The 21,921-nt window shown below is 45.1% G+C and overlaps 1 protein-coding gene across 1 annotated transcript in view; it reads left to right on the top strand.

Annotated features, from left to right (window-relative positions):
• Positions 1-21,921, top strand: part of AK5 (adenylate kinase 5) — a 426,857-nt gene that overhangs the window by 230,705 nt on the left and 174,231 nt on the right. Inside the window, exon 7 of the mRNA XM_073593713.1 lies at positions 7,085-7,175. Within this exon, the coding sequence (XP_073449814.1) occupies positions 7,085-7,175 (91 nt within the window). The remainder of the gene's footprint in view (positions 1-7,084; positions 7,176-21,921) is intronic.

The following is a 21,921-nucleotide window of genomic DNA, read 5'->3' as shown; positions in this document are numbered from 1 at the left end:
ACTCCCCCTTCATTGGTGTTAGTGGGAGGATGCCAATAGTAATAGTGCCAATAGTAATAGTGTCCCATCATTGGTATTAGTGGGAGGAATAGTGCCCCATCGTTAGTGTCAGTGGTAGGAATAGTGCCCCTTCATTCGTGTTAATGGGAGGAATAGAGTCCCCCTTTGTTTCTGTCAATGATAGGAATAGTACCCCTTCATTGGTGTTAGTGGGAGGAATAGTGCCCCATCATTGGTGCCAGTGGAGGAATAATGCCCCATCGTTTGTATCAGTGGAAGGAAAAGTGCTCCATTATTGGTGCCATTGGGGAAATAGCGGTAAAGCAAAATTCTTGTCTATCACTACAAAGTACGAAGCCAGGACTGTGTGTGTAAAGAGTAAGTATGGCTTCCTCCATGTTAATAAATATAGTTACAAACTATAGATGGAGATAAAATTTGTTTTAAAACCTTCATACATTTACAACAACTAATTTACAACATTGTTTTCAAGAAATTAAAGATTCCTTTACTTTAAAGCAGATCTGTCAAGCCCAACTCCTGACTTCTGTTTTTCTTCCACAAGCATGGTCCCCAGTGTGTACATTATGCTTTTGTTTTAGTATACTTCAACTTTTTGCTATGTTTTCTGGAATGTCTTCCAGACTTCCTGGTATGAGAATGTGCCTAGGCACTCCTCTACTTTACACTCTCATAGCTGCAGTGTGAGATACAAGGGATCACAGCCTCTGACTGCTAGTCTCAGAAGATCTGGACTGAGATTTGGTTATGTCCCTACTGTGTTGCTCACTGTTCTCCTTGCTGGAGGTTCTGACATTGGGAAGTAAAGCCCCACCTCTAGTAAGATGGCCATCTCCATACGGAGACACAATGATTTTTTTTTTAAGCTATTTGTATTTAGGAAAGAGAAGAGGGGGCCATTAGAAATGTGGATCTTCATAGAAGGTTTGTTTTAAGCAGGGCTTTTTTTCTCAGAAAGTAGGTGCAGGAACTCCCTCCTCCTGAGTCACCCTTCGTCTCTGCCCCCTACCCACCTCTGAGCACTGTCTCTTGGCTCCAACCCCTACCCACTTCCCAAAATCGTCCCTTTTAGAGAATACAAAACCAAGTATCATTTTGTGCTACTAAGTAATCTGTATGGAATTTGATAGACCCCACCCCAGCAACAGTAGACCCTCCAGCAAAAATAGATCCCCCACACAACAACAGACCTTCCCCCCACAACAAAATACCAACCCAACAACAATAGACCCCACTTGCAACAATAGATCCTGCAGCAGCCAGCAACAGTAGACCTCTCCCTCAATAGTAGATCTTTCCCAGTAACAGTAGACCTCTCCCTCAATAGTAGATCTTTCCCAGTAACAGTAGACCTCTCCCTCAATAGTAGATCTTTCCCAGTAACAGTAGACCTCTCCCTCAATAGTAGATCTTTCCCAGTAACAGTAGACCTCTCCTTCAATAGTAGATTTTTCCCAGCAACAGTAGACCCCCTGCCAGCAACAATAGACCTACCCAATAACCATAGACCCCCCACACAAAAACAGACTCCCAACAATGACAACAGATCCCCAGCAGCCAGCATCAATAGACCCTCCGGCACACCCCAGCAATCCTTGCCAAAAATACATTCAGTTGTGAAGGTGCCGGAACTGCGTTCCCCCGTGTTCCCGCTGAAAAAAAGCCCTGGTTTTAAGGCTGCATGACTACAAACTATAAGGTAAACATATTTTTTTCTTAGTTTTCGAATGGAGAGGGATTAGGATACCTGTCAGGTTTTTATTGCTGCACACAGTGAAAACAAATGGCAGGGCTTTGAAGAAGTGGGGGATACCTTTTGAAGCCTTTGTGGACCTGCGTGGCTTCTTCCCATGATAAGAAGTTTGTGCAGTGTCTCTGGCCTACCCGTTTCTGGATTATATTGATGATCTTGTTCATACATTGGTTAGTGAGTATATTTGCTTTTATTTTATCAATAAATGGTATATGAGGATAATGAGCTAGGCTGGTGCGCCCTTTCTTTTGTTTTCACAGTGTGCAGTGTATTGGGATTACCGCAGTCCTAAGAGGGTAGCAAGGTGTGGTTGGCATTCAAGACTTTGGAGCAGAACTGAAACAGAAACAGAGAGGATCAATTGACTTTGATCACAACTCTTGAGCACAGGAGGGTGTTTTTCAGTACTAGGTTTTTATTGCTGTATGTGCTCCCCATAGGGCAATGCACCCTCTCTATTTGTCTTGTGTACCATTATCACCAAAATCCCAAATTTTGGTTTGTCCCCAGGACAGTAATAGAAGGGAAATCTTCCAATCAGGGCACTAGTTATGGCGACAAACAGGAATTTCCTCACTTTAGAGGAAGTTCCTCTTACTTTCTGTTTTGGCTATGGGACAGACGGTGAAGGAAAATCTCCCCAACTGAACCCCTGACAGGGGTTAAAACAGCTACCAACTGTCCCTGAATTGGAATAAAGTCCCTCCTTCCTCATCATTTGTCCCTCATTTTAGTCTGATCTATATAGTTGTGTATAAAATGCATTATTTATCTATTTGACCCCTTGCCGACCAGTGCACGACAATGTACATCGGCCACATAGTGGGCGTGTGCCCTGCCGTGTACTCCGTGAGCGGTCCCGCGGACTCGATGTCCACCGGGGGCCCGCGATCGTGTCATGGAGCAGCAGAACGGGGAGATGTAAACAAGGCATTTCCCTGTTCTGCTTAGCACCATGACAGGGATCTACTGCTCTCTGTCATTGGGAGCAGTGATCTCTGTCATGCTGTAGCGAGCCCATCCCCCCCACAGTTAGAATCACTCCCTAGGACACACTTAACCCCTTGATCGCTCCCTAGTGTTTAACCCCTTCCCTGCCAGTGTCATTTACACAGTAATCAGTGCATTTTTATAGCACTAATCGCTGTATAAATGACAATGGTCCCAAAATAGTGTCAAAAGTGTCCGATGTGTCCGCCATAATCTCACAGTCACAATAAAAAATCGCAGCTCACCGCCATTACTAATTAAAAAAAATAATTAATAATAAAAATGCCATAAATCTATCCCCTATTTTGTAGACGCTATAACTTTTGTGCAAACCAATCAATATACGCTTATTGCGATTTTTACCAAAAATATGTAGAAGAATACATATCAGCCTAAACTGAGAAAGAAATTCGTTTTTTTATATATTTTTTGGGGATATTTATTATAGCAAAAAGTAAAAAATTTTGCTTTTTTTCCCCAAAATTGTCGCTCTTTTTTCGTTTATAGTGCAAAAAATAAAAACCGCAGAGGTGATCAAATACCACCAAAAGAAAGCTCTATTTGTGGGAAAAAAGGACATCAATGTTGTTTGGGTGCAACGTCACACGACCGCGCAATTGTCAGTTAAAGCGCCGCAGTGCCGAATCGCAAAAAGTGCTCTGGTCAGGAAGGGGGTAAAATCTTCCGTGGTTAAAAGTATTTCTCAATACAAAACCTTTCATCCAATTGCTAAATTGCTGCATTTCTAAATTTCAAAAACCAGTACAATATAAAGGAATAGTTTTTTTTTTTTTTTTTTTTTTTTTTGTACAATTCGCCTTTAAGGGGGCGTGGGTGTGGGTGTGGCCTACATACTTTTGCTAATAGGTCGTCTCAGAAAGAGGTATCCTTTACTACATCTGCGATGAAAAAAAGTTTTTACTTCTACTTTCATCCATGTGTGATGTATTTTAAATACAGCTACATAAATAATTCCTTTGTATGCCTTATTGGCTTTCTGTACAACACTCAGACTGGAAGAGGGAAAGGTTACACTCTGAGCCAATCAATGCTCTCTTGCTTTGCAAGGTGCTTTCAGTCAATAAAGCATGCAACAAGAACAGAATGATAACCTCATCAGTGTTCTGCGTCTCTTTAACTGCCCAATCACAAGGTAGTATGCAGGTTGGTGACCAATTTGTATTACCTAACTGCAGTAAATAAAACTACGGTCACTGACCCAGCTGTGCTATCTGACAGGTCGGAGTGGATAACAAGACTGACTGAAAGTAGTTGTAAACCTCAGACATGAAATATGAACAAAGCATATGCCTCTATAATGTGTACTTAATTAAGAACACTAAGGGGTTTATTTGCTAAAGCTGGATAGTGCAAAATCAGGCTCACTTTTGCATAGAAACTAATCAGCTTCCAGGTTTTATTGCCAAAGCTTAATTGAACAAGCTGAGGTTGGAAGCTTATTGGTTTCATTGCAAAAGTGAGTCTGATTTTGCACTCTCCAGCTTTAGTAAATAAACCCCTAAGACCCCTTTCACACTGAGGCGCTTTTCAGGCATTTTAGCACTAAAAATCGCGCCTGTAAAGCGCCTGAAAACTGCCCCGCATGCCTCCCCAGTGTGAAAGCCTGAGTGCCTTCACACTGGGGCGGTGCGCTTGCGGGAAAAGAAGTCCTGCAAGCAGCATCTTTGGGGTGGTTTTGTATACACCGCTCCCAAAACGCCCTGCCCATTAAAACGAATGAGCAACGCTGCCGAAGCGACTGCAAAAGCGATTCGGCAGCGCCGCAACACGGGCGCTTTTAATCCTTTTCTGGGCTGCTAGCAGGGGTTAAAAGCTCCCCACTAGCGGCCCAAAAGCGCCGCTAAAACGATGGTAAAGCACAGCTAAAACTAGCAGCGCTTTACCGCTGACGCACCCCTGTCCCAGTGTGAAAGTAGCCTTATGCCCCGTACACACGGTCGGGCTTTCTGACGGAAAATGTTCGATGGGAGCTTGTCGTCGGAAATTCCGACCGTGTGTAGGCTCCATCGGACATTTTCCATCGGAATTTCCGTCACACAAAATTTGAGATCTGGATCTCAAATTTTCTGATAACAAAATCCGTTGTCGTAAATTCCGATCATGTGTACACAATTCCGACGCACACATTTCCACGCATGCTCGGAATCAAGCAGAAGAGCCGCACTGGCTATTGAACTTCATTTTTCTCGGCTTGTTGTACGTGTTGTACGTCACTGTGTTCTTGAAGTTCAGAACTTCCGGCACGATTTGTGTGACCGTGTGTATGCAAGACATGTTTGAGCCAACATCCTTCGGAAAAAAAACATGGATTTTGTTGTCGGAATGTCCGATCATGTGTACGGGACATAAAGCCCTGTACACACGACCGGACTTTTCAACCGGACTGGTCAGACGGAACGAATCCGTCGGACAATCCGACCGTGTATGGGCTTCATCAGACCTTCAGCTGACTTTTTCTGTCAAAAATCAGACGGACTTTAGATTTGGAACTCGAGTCCGGTTGAAAAATCCACCCGTCTGTATGCTAGTCCGACGGACAAAAAAGGACGCAAGGGCAGCCATTGGCTACTGGCTATCAACTTCCTTATTCTAGTCCCTTCGTACGTCATCAAATTCAAACCAACGGACTTTAGTCTGTTCGTGTGTGGGCAAGTCCAATCGTTCGAAAGTCAGTCGAAACCCTGTCGAAAGTCCGTTGGAAAGACCGTCGGACCTTTGATGCTGAAAAGTCCGCTTGTGTGTACGCGGCATAAGTGTCACTTTTGTCTGCTGCTTCGTTCCTCTGCTGTCAGCATGAATCACTTCTGACAAGTTCTCCTGACACCAAAAGAAATATGGTGACAGCGGAAGGAGCTCCAGCTGATTGATAGCCTCAGCTCTGTTCCTGTGTGCTGTGTGAAGAGGGGGGCGTGTCCTTTCCCTCCAATCAGCTCTCAGAGCTCTCCTCACTGAGCTCTGTAGAGTGTGATTTCTTGTACAAAAGGTTTTTATTGAAAATATATATCAACAGAAAAGTACAAAACAGTGATGGATACATCATGAATTAACAGGTATAAGGCTGCCGGTATCTGGCGGGTGGAGCTATTGTTCAAAGATTTAAGCCTGGGACTCAGGCGGTACAAAGCCGAGGCCAGGCGACATACCAAGACATATCCTCATCCCGTGTATTCTGGCGTAGCGGTATGGTATCAGTACGTATTAATATGATTGCAAACATACATGAATAACTAAAGAATACTAAACGAGATGTTGTTGCAGTACATAACGTTACATGAAGAAATAAAAAATAAAAATAAAGTAAAAATATAAAATAAAGAAAAAACAAAAAGAACCAGTAATAAAATCAGATTAAATTGAATAACCTTAAAGAGGATAAAATACCTCTGAATGTAATAATTTGTGTGTTATATTAAATTTCCAGTCCTTGTAGAATTAAGCCCGAGGGCCTGAATAAGGAGAAGGAGAGAGAAATTGAAAGTGGGAAAGGAGGGGGTAGAAAGGAGAGAAAGGAGGGAAGGACCCTGGGGTGGGGGGAACGGGGGCTTGTTATAGGGAAAGGAGCGTTAGATCAAATCTTGATGGGCGATTGTAAGTCACCCAGGGTTGCCATATCCTGAGGAATTTATCATGAGTGTCCATCAATATGGCCGTAAGTTTCTCATTTACCATGATATCATTCACTCTATTTTTAACTGCTTCAAAACTAAGGTTCAGGGTTTTCCAGGCTCTTGCTATGGTGAGTTTAATTGCAACGAAATGTAGAGTGTGATTTCAACTCTCTGCCCTCTTTTTTTTTTTCTGACAGCTCAGTCAAGCCTTATAATTCAGCACTTTGAATGGATGTAGAGAAGAGAGGGCCACAGATAAACGAGTACAACTTATGTAGGAGGATTTGTTTCATCTCTGTTTATCACCTGAGACCAGTCACTTCACTGGGTGTATGGAAGGGTTTACAACCACTTTAAGACAAATACAAATGCCTTGATAAAGGAAACCAATACTATAAAATATTGAATTGGGCTGTCTTGACCCAGAGATCATCTTTAAACTTGCTTTTAGCATCTTGGTAAACTCAGGTGTCTCAGTCAGATTTCTCTGCAACTGTTATTGTGCGCGTTGAATGCGCTCCCTAGCCTATGGCCATTGCCTCTGATGGGTTTAGATTTTGTGTAGGTGCTGGGAGTGGGAAGAGCTGTAGAACTGTCTTGTTAGACAGAACAATCTTCTGAGCACTCCGCAGAGCATATGATGAGTGAATACATGTGTGAGTAATAAGATCACTTTTCTATTCCTCTCCAGTTTGACGCTGACAGGGACGAGGAAGAAATCTTCTATGATATAAGTGTTGCTGTTGACAGTAAGCTATTTCCTGCTATGGAGCCGGTGGCAGGTGAGTGAATCTCAGTCTATTCATCTATCTCTCTGGCCCAGATGTTATATTGCTGGCATTGTCATTGTAACTCATTTAGATCACCTGCTGTTAGACTGGTGCAGATTTGTACGGTGTGATGGAGCTAGAATGGGTCCAAATCATAAACCCACATAACCTGGTCTACTCCAAAACATAAAACCAAAGTACCTTAAAAGGAATCTGAAAGAACTTTACTTCATTTTGTCCAAAGTGTCTATCCAACGCTGTACGCTACCATTCTTTAAATCCTTGGACAACACAGGAGATAATGGCACTATATACAATAAACCATTAAAGAGGCACATGGTTCATTTTACTAAAACTGAAGAGTGCAACATCTGGTGTAGCTTCCAGGTTTGTTTGTCAAACTTTCAAGATAAATTCACCATTTGTAACATGTTATTCAGGGTGTAACATGTTACTGTTACAGCAGCCCCCCCCGCCCCTCGATCCCTCATTGTGACAGCGGGCAAGGGATCCTCTCCCCACACCTGCTGTCAAAAATGTTTAAAAAAACGGGTTTATTCACAGAGTTCTGTGAATGGGAGAACTACAAGTACCATCAGCCTTTGTGGCCGACGGCTTGTAGTTCTCAATGAACTACCAGGGCGCTGTTGAGCACTCTAGGTAGTTCATCCATGCTCCCTGACATTGTGTAACTGCTTGCCCATATGAGGTACAAGCAGACAGATACACTGACAGTCTGCAAGAGCCTGAGATTGCTCCCATGGGTGCAACCATAGCTATCCATTCACCCTTCTCACACTGTAACAAGGCATTGTACAGTCACAACGTGTATAGAATGTGACCCTCTTGTGACAGTGCTTGCGCCTAGTAGCCAGTTGCTAGGCCCATGTAATGTCACATGACTGAGGAAGTGATGTCAACATTCCCCTTTGCCACCGTGAGGCATCCACAGCGTGACAGAGTCTCTTTAACGTGTATATCAGGCAAACTTTTAATTTTTTTCAGCTTTGGATAGAGTGGGAAAGAGGCCTTTGGTGCATTTTATGTGCACTTTGGGAGTGGTGCATTAAAAATATCCGACTTGCTGCATGTTTGATGCACTTTTATCAAAATTAGTGTTATATAGAGTTCAATGGTAAGCACCTAAAACACAACCTAAGGCAACATATTTAAAGCGCACCACACAGATGTGAATCGGACCTTTCAAAGCCCTGCTGGGTTTTGACTGCAACCTAGGGTTCCATTAAGAGATCCCCTTACTTTCTGTCCATATTGCATTTGTTGTACCATATAGGATTCGAGGGGGAAGTTGCAGGAGTGACACAGACAACAATAAAAAGTTGAGAGGGGTTTAAGTTCTAATAAAAAAAAGTTTTTACTTTTGCCTAAAATGCTGTAGTAGTTTCACAGTCTTATCCAGAGTGCCGGAAACCAACATCAAAATTAAGTTTAATCTCCAGCTTTAGGAGGCAGCTCTCTGTCATACGTGGTGTCCCTGGTGATCCCTGGGGTAGTTCAAATATGGTATAAAGAATGAAAATGCCACAAGCTTTAATAAGTCCAGTAAAAGTTTAATACTCTTGATGATAGATCAGAAGATCGAACCAACACATTTCAGGGGCTCAAAACTCCCCCTTCAGGATTTGACTTCTGGCAATGGTAGGAGATAATACTGGACAACAGTAGAAAAAACAATGGTTGGAGTGGTGACAATGTGGCTCATCAGTCTGACAGCCTTCTTATCTATTATCAAGTTTAATATACTTTTTAGTGGACTTGCTATAAACTTCTGTTGCTCTCCTCTGTTAAACTCAGTTTGGGTTTCTTTGGGGAACAGTAGGGCAGGGTTCTGTCATTATATCAACTCTCTGAACCCAAAGTGGGTGAACAGTATCTACTTTGTATGCTAACCTGCCAATATGTGTAGGGAAAGTAACAATAAACACCTGGCTGCATAGCTTAAGCAAGCAAGTAGGTATTCTTGAACCCTAAATTAATAACCAGAACTTATTACTGGCTGCCAGTAACATGAAGTTCTGGTAGCTGTGTATCCCCCATGGCAGCCCCGTTGCCCAAGGTTTATGATGGCTACACAGCAATCCAGAGACCTATGTAAAATGTGTATTGAGAGATGCTGATCCAGTAATTACATGTAAAGTATGGTCTGCTTAGATGTACATGTGCATATTAGCATCCCTGAAAATGATCATTTTTGGCTTTTATGACAGTCGCTCAAAACACCCAGTCTACCAGAACCACATTGTGACAGTGCACGAAAATAAAATCCTTTTATAATATGATATAATAAGACCTGGCCACATAGCTTAAGCAAACGAGTTGGTAGTCTTGAACCCTAAATTAATCACCAGAACTTATTATTGGCTGTCAGTAACATGAAGTTCTGGTAGCTGTGTATCCCCCATGGCAGCCCTGTTGCCCAATGTCTATGATGGCTACACAGCAATCCAGAGACCTATTGTCACGTACCTGAAGGGAGACTGAATTGACGAGGTCGGCCTCTCTTGTATCTCCAGTCCAGGTCCCGCTGAGAGTGAAACAGAAGGAGCCAAGGAACAGGAGGCACACGAGTGCCTGCAGATGGGGACCAGGAACCCTGTTGCAGGAAGTCGCAGCTGGTGGCAGGACAGTAGTTGCAGAGCAGGAAGTCGCAGCTGGTCGCAGGACTGAAGTTGCAGACACTCGGGTAGTTGTGCTGGGCCAAGCTGGGCAGCAGGGCCAGATCACAGGGATAACCGGGTTCGTCAACAGGCGGGCAGCAGGGTACCAGAACATCAGGCAGAGACGGGTCAGATGGGAAGCCGGGATCAGGAACCAGAGATCAGGTATAGCAGATTTCAGAGCCGGGTAAACAGGAGCCAAGGTCAGCAACAGGATTCAGGCAGAATAACACAGGTTTAGAGAAACAGGGACACAGCTGAAGACCACTCAGCACCGATCAGTTGCTGGGGCCTCCTTTAAAATGGCCGACTGGCGCTAAGGCGCGCTCCTGCGTGTGTACGCCTGGCGCCGCGCATACGCACAAGCGCACACGGGCACCTGTGGTCTCCCGTGCGCGCGCATGCGCACCAGCGCGCCAGGCGATTTCTGCTAGTTTCCTTACACCTATGTAAAATGTGTATTGAGAGATGCTGATCCAGCAATTGTATGTAAATTATGGTCTGCTTAGATGTACATGTGCATATTAGCATCGCTGAAAATGATCATTTTTGGCTTTAACAGTCGCTCAAAACCCCCAGTCTATCAGGACCACATTGTGACAGTGCACGAAAGTAAAAATCCTTTTATAATATGAGTGCTCCATATCTATTCAATCCAAGTCCTTGGTAAAAGGTCACACCTAATTGTTGCTCAGTGACATTTTACAATCATGTTCCGTTAAATAAAGCCATTCTCTAGTTTGTGACATCCAACTCTGAAAGGCAAAGGGCCTTGTGCTGTGAGCCTTCTATTTCATTTGTTCCTTCCCTGTATCAGAGGGACAAAGCAAGACACGGTACAGAGGAATCCATGTTTTTGTACTTGGCTTATGATGGCATTTAGCACTGTTGCCAAGGACAGCATCTGTGATAACCAGAATACAAAAGGATCCTCTGTTAACTCCTTCAAGGATCACTATACCGGAATGGTATCTTCTTCATAAACTAGTTAATGGAAAGAATGCATTCATAATGCTTATAAGTAAATATCTGAACATTTCAGGATATTTTTCAATGCAGAGCTAACTCAGTGTTGCCAACCCCCTGAAGTGAAATTTACTGGCAGGATGACAAAATTTACAAACGGCACCACTTTTTTACTGGCAAAAATCATGAAAATTACTGGCAGATCTGCATTTTTTACTGGCGCTGCAAAAAAGTACCTAAAGTTACTATTTTCAGTGCTAAACAGTACAAGGATACATATTTGAACTATAAACATATAGCTAGTGCTATTAGCAATGTGTTTAAGCTAAACAAAAGTTAAAAAACATATTTCTCCATTGACATGAAGGTCAGGTTACTATAACCCAGCTAGCACTAGGTTCCCTCCTTACATCAGAGTCTGCAGGGATCCCCCTTACAGTGAAAGGGAACTCTTATGTAAAGGGGAACGCTGCAGATCATGATCTAAGGGGGAACTCAGATGTAGAGGGGAGGCTCTGGTGACCAGAGACCACCTTATATCAGATTCCACTGTGTTCACTTTACATCAGAGTTCCCAATTACATCAGGGTCTGCAGATTGAGTTCCCCTTTGCACTGTAAGGGGCAATCCTGCAGACTTTGATGTAAAGGGGAATGCCAGGAACTCTGCTGTGGTGGGCACTCTGGTGACCAGAGGCCACCTTCCGCAGAGTGAATACACTAAGGTAAGGGGAGTTACTAATTTAGGGGGAAACCTTTATATCAGTGCCCCTTACATTATTGTATTCACTCCCCCTTACATCAGCAACCCCCCTAGACTGGCCTGGCGGTGCTGTCACTGACCTCCTCTCAGGTGCATCGTGCAGGGCTCAGTCAGATGGCTCCAGCTTGGTGGTTCTGGTTTTCCTATGGTCTCCTCTCCACAGTCCACACACGTCTGCCTTCTCCCGTGACCCCATGATCCCGGCGGCGCTCCCACTCTTGACTCCTTTCCCGACTCCCCCTCAGAGACTGCAGACATGATGTAGGAATAAGTCAGAGGCTGCGGACAGGAGATGGTCAGAGGCTGCGGGCAGGAGATGGTCAGAGGCTGTGGGCACAGGAGATGGTCAGAGGCTGCGGGCACAGGAGATGGTCAGAGGCTGCGGGCACAGGAGATGGTCAGAGGCTGCGGGCACAGGAGATGGTCAGAGGCTGCGGGCACAGGAGATGGTCAGAGGCTGCGGGCACAGGAGATGGTCAGAGACTGCGGGCACAGGAGATGGTCAGAGACTGCGGGCACAGGAGATGGTCAGAGACTGCGGGCACAGGAGATGGTCAGAGACTGCGGGCACAGGAGATGGTCAGAGACTGCGGGCACAGGAGATGGTCAGAGGCTGCGGGCACAGGAGATGGTCAGAGGCTGCGGGCACAGGAGATGGTCAGAGACTGCGGGCACAGGAGATGGTCAGAGACTGCGGGCACAGGAGATGGTCAGAGGCTGCGGGCACAGGAGATGGTCAGAGGCTGCGGGCACAGGAGATGGTCAGAGGCTGCGGGCACAGGAGATGGTCAGAGCAAAGGCTGTGGGCACAGGAGATGGTCAGAGCAGAGGCTGTGGGCACAGGAGATGGTCAGAGCAGAGGCTGTGGGCACAGGAGATGGTCAGAGCAGAGGCTGTGGGCACAGGAGATGGTCAGAGCAGAGGCTGTGGGCACAGGAGATGGTCAGAGGCTGCGAGCACAGGAGATGGTCAGAGGCTGCGAGCACAGGAGATGGTCAGAGGCTGCGAGCACAGGAGATGGTCAGAGGCTGCGGGCACAGGAGATGGTCAGAGGCTGCGGGCACAGGAGATGGTCAGAGGCTGCGGGCACAGGAGATGGTCAGAGGCTGCGGGCACAGGAGATGGTCAGAGACTGCGGGCACAGGAGATGGTCAGAGACTGCGGGCACAGGAGATGGTCAGAGACTGCGGGCACAGGAGATGGTCAGAGACTGCGGGCACAGGAGATGGTCAGAGGCTGCGGGCACAGGAGATGGTCAGAGGCTGCGGGGCGGGCACAGGAGATGGTCAGAGGCTGCGAGCACAGGAGATGGTCAGAGGCTGTGGGCACAGGAGATGGTCAGAGCAGAGGCTGTGGGCACAGGAGATGGTCAGAGGCTAGAGCAGAGGCTGTGGGCACAGGAGATCATGGTCAGAGCAGAGGCTGCGAGCACAGGAGATGGTCAGAGGCTTTTACTTCTGTCACTCACTCACTCACTGACGTCCTGCCGTGGCCGGGCCCGGTAACATGGCTCCTCCTGCTCCCCCCCGCTGAACCGCCGAGAACTGAAGAACGAGCGGCGGCCGGCGGCTTCTGTTCAAAAATGGCGCCAGGCGGCGTCATTACATTACTGCGCATGCGCCGGCCTGCCGAGCTCGTACGATATTTCCCGAGTCCTGCAGGCTTCGGAACGGCGCATGCGCAGTTGCATGGCCGGCCCGCAGCCATATTTTTTACGGGCACCGGCTGCCCGTAACGGGCATTCACGGGCGCCCCGAAAATGGGGTGCTTTTTACGGGCTGCCCGTAAATTAACGGGCGGTTGGCAACACTGAGCTAACTTCCTATCCAGAAATCCTGTAGAACAAAGCTAGGCATGGTCATTTTGTTGCCTCCTTTTGATCCCATAGCCTCATACATAAATGCACTGCTTGCTGGATGGGTCAGGAATATTGTTTTGGTGTTGCAGGGACAGACTCTCTCTAATAGGGTCACAGGATGAAAACAATTTTAACACTTGTGCACTTTATCCAAAACCTAAGAATAAATTACTGGAGTGCGGCATTAAAGCCCAGTTAAATCTGATGTCAAACTAAGGCCTCATGCACATGGACATTTTAAAAAACGTGCTGTAAAGCTAGGTCCGACGCCTGGAAAAAGCGGCGTTAAAAACACGATTTTTACAGTGTTTTACATTAGCGGTTTTGCACGTTTTTTTTGAGCGTTTTTCCGCGTTTTTACAGCTCTAGCGCTGCGCCACGGAACGCACTGGTCCTGGGTTTTTTTTACAGCTTAAAAACGCCTTTGCCATTTGCAGCTCAAAAACGCCTAGGTGGGCATGAAGCCATAGACTAACATAGACAGGCGTTTTTAAGCTGCAAAAAATGCTCAAAAAAGCGGCTGTAAAAATGTCCGTGTGCATGAGGCCTAATAAGCTAATCTGAACATACATACATAATTTACTGCTGTTTGTCATTGGTTTCTGCTCCAGTGGCAGCATCAAATCTTCACACCAGAATAGCAGGCTGCAGAAAGGACTGCTGCCATCTGTGTGTGTGAACATACTGTACAGTAGGTCTATTGTGCAGATATATATATATATATACATATATACACACAAAATATATACAGGGCTTTTTTTCCCAACAATAGATGCTGGAACTCAACCACGACCCCCCAAAACCCCTCCCCACACACACCCTCCAAATCACATCAAATAGTGGGTATGGTCATATTTTACAAACAGTACAAAGGGCCTTAAAGGGGAATATCAGGATTGCATTACATACAGAGTGCAGAGTTCATGGGGGTTACACACAGAGTGCAGAGATGTCCCTTGTAAACACAGAAACCAGACTTCTGTGTTTACAAGTGATTGTGGTGAGCAGGCACCAAAGGGTCTGAACCAGAGGTGGTGGAACTGAGTTCCACCAGGTTCCCCCTGAAAAAAAGCCCTGTATATATATATATATATATATATATATATATATACACTATAAAGTGTTGGGACGCCTGCCTCTACACGCACATGAACTTTAATGGCATCCCAGTCTTAGTCCATAGGGTTCAATATTGAGTTGGCCCACCCTTTCCAGCTATAACAGCTTCAACTCTTCTGGGAAGGCTGTCCACAAGGTTCTATATTGAGGCTGTCCACAAGTTTTAGGAGTGTGTCTTTGGGAATGTTTGACCATTCTTCCAGAAGCGCATTTGTGAGGTCAGGCACTGATGTTGGACGAAAAGGCCTGGCTCATAGTCTCCGCTCTAATTCATCCCAAAGGTGTTCTATTGGGTTGAGGTCAGGACTCTGTGCAGGCCAGTCAAGTTCCTCCACCCCAAACTCGCTCATCCATGTCTTTATGGACCTTGCTTTGTGCATGGGTGCGCAGTGATGTTGGAACAGGAACAGGCCATCCCCAAATTGTTCCCAGAAAGTTGGGAGTTCCCTTCACTGGAACTAAGGGGCCAAGCCCAACCCCTGAAAAACAGCTGCAGTGCACAAAGCAAGGGTTTGGGGTGGAGGAACTTGACTGCCTTGCACAGAGTCCTGGCCTCAACCCGATAGAACACCTTTGGGACGAATAAGAGCAGAGACTGCGAGAGCCAGGCCTTCTTGTCCAACATTGTCCAACAGTGCCTTTTTTTCCCCACAAATAGAGCTTTCTTTTGGTGGTAAAAGAGTGACAATTTTGAAAAAACGCATTACTTTTTACTTTTTGCTATAATAAATATCCCCAAAAAAATATATAAAAAAACATTTTTTTTCCCTCAGTTTAGGCCAATACGAAATAAGCATATATTGCTTGTTTGCGCAAAAGTTATAGCGTCTACAAAATAGGGGATAGTTTTATGGCATTTCTATTAATATTTCTTTTTCTATTAGTAATGGCGGCGATCTGCGATTTTTATCATGACTGCAACATTATGGCGGACACGTCGGACAATTTTGACACATTTTTGGGACCATTGGCATTTATACAACGATCAGTGCGATTAAAAATGCATTGATTTCTGTAAAAATGTCACTGGCAGTGAAGGGGTTAACGTGTGTCCTAGTTTGTGTTTTAACTGAAGGCAATGGGGACTGTGCAGGGAAACTAACAGATCACTGTTCATACTTTGTATGAACAGACGATCTGTCAGTTCTCTGCTCAGAGAACCGGAAACTGTGTGTTTACACACACAGTTCTGGGTTCTCCATGTGCCCCGAGTGATCGCAGGAGCCCGGTGGTGATTGAGACCACCGGGAACTCGCATCGGCTCGGGGCGCGAGCAGGGGAGGCGCGCGCGCACCTCCGGCGGCACGCATGAGCCCCCGGCGGTGCGCATGCGCCCCCTAGTGTCCGTCTATGTTACCGACGTAACACAACGGTGATTCGCGCAGCCGAGCTATGTTGCCGCAGTACAACTGCGGCGGCTGGTCGGCAAGCGGTTAATATTAAATATTATTTTAATTTAGTTGAATCATGTACTATTTCCTCTATACATTTTGCGTACATGCCTGCGTTTGTGTGCACGCATTCATGTATACGTGTATCTATGTGTGTGCGTGTTTGTGCGCATAAGGATGCACGCATGTTTTATCGCATTTATACATGCGTATGAAGCGCTTACCCCCGAAGGAGTGGCTAAATAAATTGTTATATCCGTAATTCACGTTTACCACCCAACCCATCGCAGCCCATAAATTTAAAAACACAGTCCATAATGCTTTTTCTCTTGCTTTATTAACCACTTGCTTACTGGGCACTTAAACCCCCCTCCTGTCCAGACCAATTTTCAGCTTTTAGCGCTGTCGCACTTTGAATGACAATTGCGTGGTCATACAACACTGTACCCACATCATTTTTTCCCCACAAATAGAGCTTTCTTTTGATGGTATTTGATCACCTCTGCGGTTTTTAGTTTTTGTTAAAAAAATTGAAAAAGACAGAATTAAAAAAAAAAAAAAAATGATATTTTTTTATATTTTGTTATAAAATTTTACAAACAGGTAATTTTTCTCCTTCGTTGATGTACGCTGATGAGGCGGCACTGATGGGTGGCAGTGATGGGCACTGATGGGTGACGGTGATGGGCACTGATGGGTGGCAGTCATGGGCACTGATTGATGGCAGCACTGCTAGGTGGCACTGATTGGCACCACTGGTTGGCATTGATAGGTGGCACTTGTGGGCATTGATAGGTGGCACTTGTGGGCATTGATAGGTGGCACTTGTGGGCACTGTGGGCACTGGCAGGTGGCAATGACAGATGGCACTTGTTGGCACAGATGAGGCATATGTGCCTCCTTCCTCTTCGGGACCGATGTCCCTTTGACATAAGCAGGTGATCGGCTTTTTTTTCCTCCTCGCGCTGTCAGCGTGAGGAGAAAACGAAACCGGTCACCGAGGTTTTGTTTACATCATGTGATCAGCTGTCACTGGCTGACAGCTGATCACATGGTAAGGGGCCGGGACCGGCCCCTTACTCGGATCTGTGATCATCCGAGTCTCCGTGACTCGGTGATCACAGCGCGCACACCACGCACCCTGCAGGGTGCGCGTGTACAGGGGAGGACGTCCCATGACGGCCTCCCGGAAATTGAGGTCCGCGCTGTAGCCGTCATTCGGCTATGGCCCGGACCTCAAGTAGTTAAGTAACATGATCTGGGATAGGAGAAGGACTTGCTCTTTTGTTGCATTATCATCTTTTCACTGTCTCTTATAGAAGAACTAGAATCATTTGCGGATAATAGGAAATCACTTTGTGTGATTTCTTCAAACAGGGAAGATGAAAGTAGATTTGATAGAGAATAATTGATAAAGAGTCACTCTGAATAACTTCTTCATCTGCAGAACTTTTCAAGAACAGTCTGTATCTCTATATGTGTGCTTGCAGCTTTACCGCTACCTTTTTACCACTACTTCCCATCTGCATGGTACTTCCAAGTTGAGCTAAAGAAAAGTCACTCTGAATAACTCCTCCCTCTTGACTGATTGGAATCCCGGGGCATTGCTGAACCCAAAGTCACAGGCCATCAATGCCTGTCTCACTGACTTGCGTACCAACATCCAGGGCCGTCTTTAATATTGATTGGACCCTGGGCAAAACTTTTCTTGGGCCCTCCCATGCAGTTTTGCTCTGCACCTGCTCTGAGACATAAAATAAATAGCAGCTAGACTCAAAATCAATTTACTGAATCAGATCCGGCAGCGATTGTGATTGGTTGCCAGAGGTTACAGTGTATCATTACCGCTCACTGACTGGTTGCTAGAGGTTACAGCACACATTACAGCTCACTGATTTACATATGAATGCCTGCCGCTATTTACATATGATTGCCGGTAATTTACATTTAAACACAGGGTCTGCAGGTGAGTCATCTTTACACAACAATAGGGCAGAGCTGGGCAGCATTAGTAGCAGCACTTCACAGTGAGATATTGGGACACAGCACAGTACTAAAACCTCAAGGGACGAGGGAATTTAAACCAGGATAGTTGGCAAGTATGAGACAGCTGCTTTGGGCCCCACAACAATGACAGGGCCCAGGGCAGCTGCCCCTTTTGCCCTGCCTTAAAAACGGCCCTGCCAACATCCCTCAGCCTCTGGCAGTACCCTTCCCTTGGGCTTTCACCCACTTGATTAATAGTCCATGTGCCACTCATAAACAATCGATCCCCCAGTTTCTTTCCACTTTGTTGCTACTTCTTCCGCAATGATTCTTTGTTCCCTTTATCCTTTCTGGCCCACTCCCTTCCCCGCAGGGGCGGCCAATGACACCAGCGAACTACATGCTGTACGGTGTCGTCTCTTCCTGTATAGAGACCGGTTCTCCACCCTTCTCGCAAGGGGGGAGCTCCGTTGGCTCCCCGGAGGAGGAACCTCTTCCCTCCGGGAACCAGGCTGGCTTCTCCAAGCTCGAACAGGACTCCTGCTTGACTATGTGACCCAGCTTTTATATGAGAGTCCCGAGACATTGCCCAACAAATTTATGATTGGCCGGGACTCGCATACAAACTACGTGCCACTAAAATCCCAAATGAACAAACAGGCCTGCTGTAATGGTACAAGCCTGCCTAAATTTACCTGACATTGTAAACTAGCAAAAAAGTCACCTACATGTAGGTGTCCGCTACACCTATATATGTGTATCTTTTAGATACATGTCTATATGACACGACTTTCCCTTTTACATGGTGTCCACCTGCATTTCGCTAGATGAGACTTAGATCCCATTCCCCACATGTGTGTGGATCCACATGTGCATTTTTACACGGGTTATGCACACATGTGCTTAGGCACATTTACATACATTCTACATGCCTATTTGTTCTCCTTGCATGCATGCCTAATCATTAAAATGGCCCCAATCCTGCTTTGATAAAGTATCCACAAGTATAGCGTTCCATCAGTTATTATTGTTTTTATTATTATTATTGTTTTCACTGCATTTTCTACATGTGTTTAAATTGTATTTTTAATCGTTTATTTTGTATTTTTTATATTTTTAATATTCGTTATTATATATTGCCCAGCTTAAATGCCCGTTTTTATGCTCTTTATGGCCGGCGCTGGGACTTGTAGTTCCACAGCACCAGCATATAAATAGCACCATACAGACACTTCCAAAGCAGCCCAATAGAAGGAGCAGCAGCTCCGAGCGCGTAGCCTGCCTATCCAACCCTTCTCACTCTGTGGAGTCCTCCCCGGGAAGCGATCCCGTGATCCGTGACCTCAGCCCTAACTTCTTCCTGATGGCCACAGGATCTGCTCCAGGCTGAGCAGCAACAACAACTGCAGCTTCCCATCTCTGCATAGAAAAAACGGATCCGGATCTGAGGCTTCCCTACGGACCACTGACACACAGATGAGCCTTTGTATTTTCTGTTTCCTGTAAGTGTGATTTTATCTGTGCCATTAAAAGCTGTCTCTAATACTACACTCAGGTGGTGCTTCCTTTTCTACCTTCTTCTTGCCTAAACACAGAGCCAGCTCTCTGAGGACAGCAGCCGCCATTGATCTGCCACGATTAACCCTTGCACTGATGAGGCAGCACTGCAGGGTATTGATAGGAGGCACTGATTGGCAGCACTGATGGGCACTGATTGGTGGCACCGGTGTTCACTGGTAGGTGGCACAGGTGGGCACAGGTAGATGTCACAGGTTGGCCAATGGTATGCACTGGAAGGTGGCACTGGTGGGCACAGATACTTGGGTGATGTCTCACCCTCTTCGGGACCGCTGTCCCTCTGACAAAAGCCAGTGATCAGCTTTTTTTTTTCTGCTCACGCTGTCAGGGCGAGCAGAAAAAAAGCCAATTACCAATCATCACATGATCAGCTGTAATTGGCTGACAACTGATCATGTGAAAAGGGGCTGGGATTGGCCCCTTACTCTTATCTGCGATTAGCCAAGTCTCATTTACTCGGTAAACACAGAGTGCGCCCCGCCGGGGGCTCGCAGGCAGCTCATGCACGTGAGGACGTCATATGATGGCCTCCCGGCAATTAAGGCAATTAAGGTCTGCGCGATAGGGACGTCCAGTTCTTGGTAATGTCACTGTTGTGCCATATTTTCTCCACTAGATGACTGTTTTCACTGTGTTGCATGGTATATCTAATACCTTGGAAATTCTTTTGGACCCCTCTCCTGATACCTTTTAACAATGAAATCCCTCTGATGCTTTGGAAGCTCTCTGCGGACCACGGCTTTTGCTGTAGGATGCAACTAAGAAAATGTCAGGAAAGACCTACTAGAACAGCTGAACTTTATTTGGGGCTAATCAGAGGCACTTTAAATGATGGCAGATATGTACTGACTCCTATTTAACATGAGTTTGAATGGGAAGCTGGACCAATGTAACAATGTAAGTGTATACCATGCCTAAAATTCTTCTTTAATAAATTGAACACCTCTATATACAGAATCCTATTCCCAGAAGGAAAAAAACCTTTTAAGCATGGTCCTATTTGCTCCAACAGAGGAAAATAATTTCTTCCTGATCCCTAAGGCAGTCAAATATTCACTGGATCAACAATCTCTGGTGAGATTAAGTTATAGAAAATAGAGATGGAAGCAGTGCTCTCCACAGGGGTAACCCAGTCCAAGCATGAGTGCTCGAAAAGGGGGGGGGGGATACTGGAGTTGTACTTTAAAAGGAAAACTATAAAAGGTTTTAGCTTCATTTTATTTCATTTCTGTACATTTATACAATTTTAAATTGATATTTTATATATTTATAAGTATTTTATACACCTGTAACACAGAACACTATGTCTTTTCTAAAGAGGGCACAATAGAAGCTGTTTGTCTTCTGACTATCTCTGAAGGTCTGTACAGAGCCCTACTGAACAGGCAAGGTAGGGAGAATGGCGAGTCAGCCCTATGCCTTATTTATTTGTGTTTGCACATTTCAGCTTCAGCTATTGAATACTGTAATCAAGACTTTTTTTAATCAAAGAAGCTAAAGTTAGTTGGCTGCTAAGCTAAGATCACCACCACTCCACCCACTGAAAGGAAATTTAAACAATAAACATGTATATGTTATATTTCATATTTACCTAATACAATGGAAAACATATGCCATATATACAAAGACTTGGTTGCCCACGCTTACTTGGATTCACATGTATGAAATCTAATGAAGGCGTTCAAGAGCCTAAAACTTTTAATGATAAAGTGTGTTGGCTGCCTTGTGTCCTACTGTGAATTTATTTTAACATTAAAAAGCCTTCTGTTCTTTTACTGTGTTGATTGCTTTGTGTTCTACTGTTATCATTAACATTTTTAACTTTGGAACTTTTGCTTGCTGCTCTCATTGGATTGCGCACACGTGAATTCTCAGCTCAGTTTTCTCCCTTGGGGGGTATCCCCGTTTTGTGGAAAATATACATACAATGCCTTGTTTCTACTTTTATTCAGTCCCAGATTCAGACCTGCACATATGCTCAAAGATATACGGTTAGCATAATTCGCCAGTCTGTTTAGACACCCCCGGTGAACATCAGCTTCCACCAGGGAATGAAGAAAACTTGCAGGATGACCACTTACATGTACCAATGGCTTCCATGACGTTTTTATTAACATTAATTTTTAACAAACCTGGTGTTACAATTTTAAAATATGTCCTAGATATATAAACTGACACTAATGGTGTAATAAATCAGTGAAATAAGATTGCAGCTACTATACACAAAGTGTTAATCACTTGAAAACATGAAAAAATTATTATAAATATAGCGCTCGCAAACAATAAATAAATGTGAAATGATAAGTAAATAATAAAAAGTAAATAATAACACAAAGTCCAAAACAGGTGACTTAAAGTTACTTCAATCCGAAGTAAAAAGGAGAAAAGTGCTTCAAAAAATTCAGGTGCACAACACCCCC

This window comes from Aquarana catesbeiana, linkage group LG07 (assembly GCF_042186555.1).
Source record: "Aquarana catesbeiana isolate 2022-GZ linkage group LG07, ASM4218655v1, whole genome shotgun sequence".
Lineage (NCBI taxonomy): Eukaryota > Metazoa > Chordata > Amphibia > Anura > Ranidae > Aquarana > Aquarana catesbeiana.
The sequence above is the reverse complement of the archived record's forward strand: the minus strand, read 5'-3'. Positions and strand labels throughout refer to the sequence as shown.